Source organism: Phytophthora parasitica (genome assembly GCF_000247585.1).
Source record: "Phytophthora parasitica INRA-310 unplaced genomic scaffold supercont2.94, whole genome shotgun sequence".
In the NCBI taxonomy this organism is placed as follows: Eukaryota; Oomycota; class Peronosporomycetes; order Peronosporales; family Peronosporaceae; genus Phytophthora; species Phytophthora nicotianae.
In genome coordinates this window covers 134,633-137,342 of record NW_008649080.1, presented here as the reverse complement: position 1 = coordinate 137,342, position 2,710 = coordinate 134,633, and the positions used below count along the sequence as shown (strand labels likewise).

The following is a 2,710-nucleotide window of genomic DNA, read 5'->3' as shown; positions in this document are numbered from 1 at the left end:
TGAGCATGAGTCTACAGGTTCTGAGCAAGAAGGCCTCGCGCGCCGTGGCACCTACGTTTGCACGCGCTGTCAGCACCGATAACTACTCGGCCACACAGACGGCGCTGGGTCGCCCTATCTCGCCCCATGTGGAAATCTACAAGTTCCCCGTGACGGCCATCTCGTCGGTGGCGAACCGCTTCTGTGCGATGGGCATGTCCGCCGCCTTCGTGGGCGGTAGCGCGCTGGGCTTCGTTGGAGCCGATGTGCCCGCTCTCATTTACATGGCGCAGGATTCCATCCCGTTCTTCGCTCCGATCTCCAAGGCCCTCGTGGCCTTCCCCGTCAGCTACCACGTGCTCTGCGGAGCCCGTCACAGCCTCTGGACGTACAAGCCTGAGCTCATCAACAACGCGGACGGACCCACGAGCTGTTACGCTATCTTCGCTGCCTCGGGCCTCATCACTCTGGGTGCTGCTGCTTACACGATCAAGGCGCCCAAGGAGAAGAAGGCCGACCAGTAATTTGCTCAGTCCTGTGTCTTTGTAGTTGTTCGCTCGCCCATACACAGCCAACATGGACCGAGTTATCAGGATGACTGGTTGGACGAACAGACGGATGACACTTTTGTGATGTAGGCTGTGGCTCTCGGGAATCGGAAGAGGGCTGACGGTAGACGAGTGTTATCATGGGTGGCGGTGGACTGCAGACTTGGAAAAAAACGATAAAAATGAATGAACCTAAACCAAAACTCTACTGTTTGTTGTTGCTTTCCGTGCTGCTGTAGTGCAGCGGCTAACGTTTGTCTAGATCTCCACATGGAGCGCACGCGAGTCTGATTCTCGACATCAAGTGAACGCGTCCGCGGTGACGCATGCCTCCACACTACATGGCGTGCTTGATGTCCGGCGCCATAGTCGTGGCCGAGTCTGCTGCAAATTGCATTGCAGCCTGCAATGTTGTATTGATGAGGTTTAGTTGGCTCATGAGAAAGTAACCCGTAGCCTGACGATCGCTCGCTGACCGAAGCTGAAGCACGCCATGTCAAGTGGTTGGTTGGTATCACGGGGATTGATGTCCAACACACTACGATCACAGTTGTGACAGCCATCCTGATCGCCAGGCTTCACATTGGTGCAAATCTCTAGCGCGGCACGAGAATATCCATCCGCACGCGCAGAGCAAAGATGGCTACACGTGTCGAGCACTGTCCTTAGGTCTGTAGGAATAAGCTTGAATTGAAGTGCCTGCCACGATGGCGGTCATGACCAGCGCATCAGGCATCCTCATCTGCACGATGGTGGATGCGAAAGAAAGCACGTACCAAACCTTTGGACACGCTTCGCGCCTTTAGACGTCGATCGGCTGGATTTTGTTTGTGCTGGAAAAGTACAAGTTCTTATTGCTGTCATAGACCGCTATGCAAGTACGAATATGACTCACCCGGTGTCTACATGGTGTGCGCACGGCTGGGCTCCATCAGATCGCCGTCTCGTGATCGGCCGTGCAACTTGCACTGCAAGCAAGTCTCATCCGAGTCGTACAGCTTTGGACATGGTTCTGGAAGGGCAACAACACCGAAATTGAGCATCAAAGAAGATGACGCTCGAAAAATTGTCGAAAGAGAGGGTGCAGTGGACGCAGGTGCGATGGTCCTGACCGCTTTGCTGACATTTCGTCATTTTCCAACTTAACGTTGACCCCACAAGTGCCTTACACAGACCGACAAGACCCGACCGAAACAGCATGTCGACCTCTGTGTACCAATTCGTCTCCACCATGACCCCGCGGTTCGCGTCGGAAGTACTGAAACCCATGACGCTCTCATCGTCTTCCGCCTCAAGCAAGGCATTCGCACCCTATTTGACTTTCCAATGCGGTGAATGCCCGCGACAGTTTTCGCGTCGCTATGCGTTGCAGGAGCACCTCGCTACGCACACAGGCGAGAAGGCCTACCGATGCCCTGCACGCGGCTGTGGTAAGCGCTTCACCACAACCAGCAACCTGGCGCGCCACCGCCGTCTGCACGGCGACGAACTGCAACCGCTCGCGTGTCCTTCACCTGGGTGCACCAAGATGTTCACCACGCAGCACAAACTACAGCGTCACGTGCGCGTGCACGTGGGCACACCCATGCGCCGCTGCAAGTTTGCGAATTGCAACAAGACCTTTAGCTCTACGGGCAACTTGAACCGCCACATGCGCAACCAGCACATCCGCTTCGGACACCCGCTGGCCAGCGAGGCCAAGAAAGAGGAGCAGTCGCCCACGAGCGTGGACACCGACCCAGTCAATATGTACGCGTGGGGTGGCAACAGTCCTACTGGTGTTGAGATGCAGGTCACCCCTATTGGCGAGGACTTGAAGCTGGACGCTAGCAGGGAACACTACGTCTCCGATGAAGAGCTACTGGAAGTGCTCTCGTGCCTGCTAGATGATGACGAACCAAAAGACAAGAAGGAAAAATCCAAGGACGTAGTGACGGCCACGACACTACGTCCGGCAAAGTCAAAGCAGGTTGAGCTGTAGAGAGGTTGATTGAGCTCACCAAGCTGGTATTCTATTCGTCTAACCTAAATTTTGAGATCATGTGACACGAACCGTTAACTTGATTTTTGTATCCATTTCATCTGACGCATTAGAATCTAGAACAACAGTGTTACACACAAGATTTGAACGTTTTCAAGTGTGGAAATAAGGTGGTGGTACCAGCGCGTTCAGATCGCGAAGC

At 54.5% G+C, this 2,710-nt stretch overlaps 3 protein-coding genes across 3 annotated transcripts; all 3 read left to right on the top strand.

Moving 5' to 3' along the window:
* PPTG_18572 (hypothetical protein) lies at window positions 1-735 on the top strand. The gene has a single exon (XM_008917131.1). It carries the CDS (start codon window positions 6-8, stop codon window positions 501-503), a length of 498 nt encoding a protein of 165 aa, XP_008915379.1. The 5' UTR covers window positions 1-5; the 3' UTR covers window positions 504-735.
* A 499-nt stretch (window positions 736-1,234) lies between these two features.
* Window positions 1,235-1,333, top strand: PPTG_24433 (hypothetical protein; the record flags this gene model as incomplete). The annotated part of the gene is made up of 1 exon (XM_008917150.1): window positions 1,235-1,333. The coding sequence occupies one exon, from the start codon at window positions 1,235-1,237 to the stop codon at window positions 1,331-1,333; it is 99 nt and encodes a 32-aa protein (XP_008915398.1).
* Window positions 1,334-1,725: 392 nt separating this feature from the next.
* On the top strand, window positions 1,726-2,508 carry PPTG_18571 (hypothetical protein; the record flags this gene model as incomplete). Its single annotated transcript, XM_008917130.1, has 1 exon — window positions 1,726-2,508. One exon carries the CDS (start codon window positions 1,726-1,728, stop codon window positions 2,506-2,508), a length of 783 nt encoding a protein of 260 aa, XP_008915378.1.
* Between the last annotated feature and the right edge of the window lie 202 nt (window positions 2,509-2,710).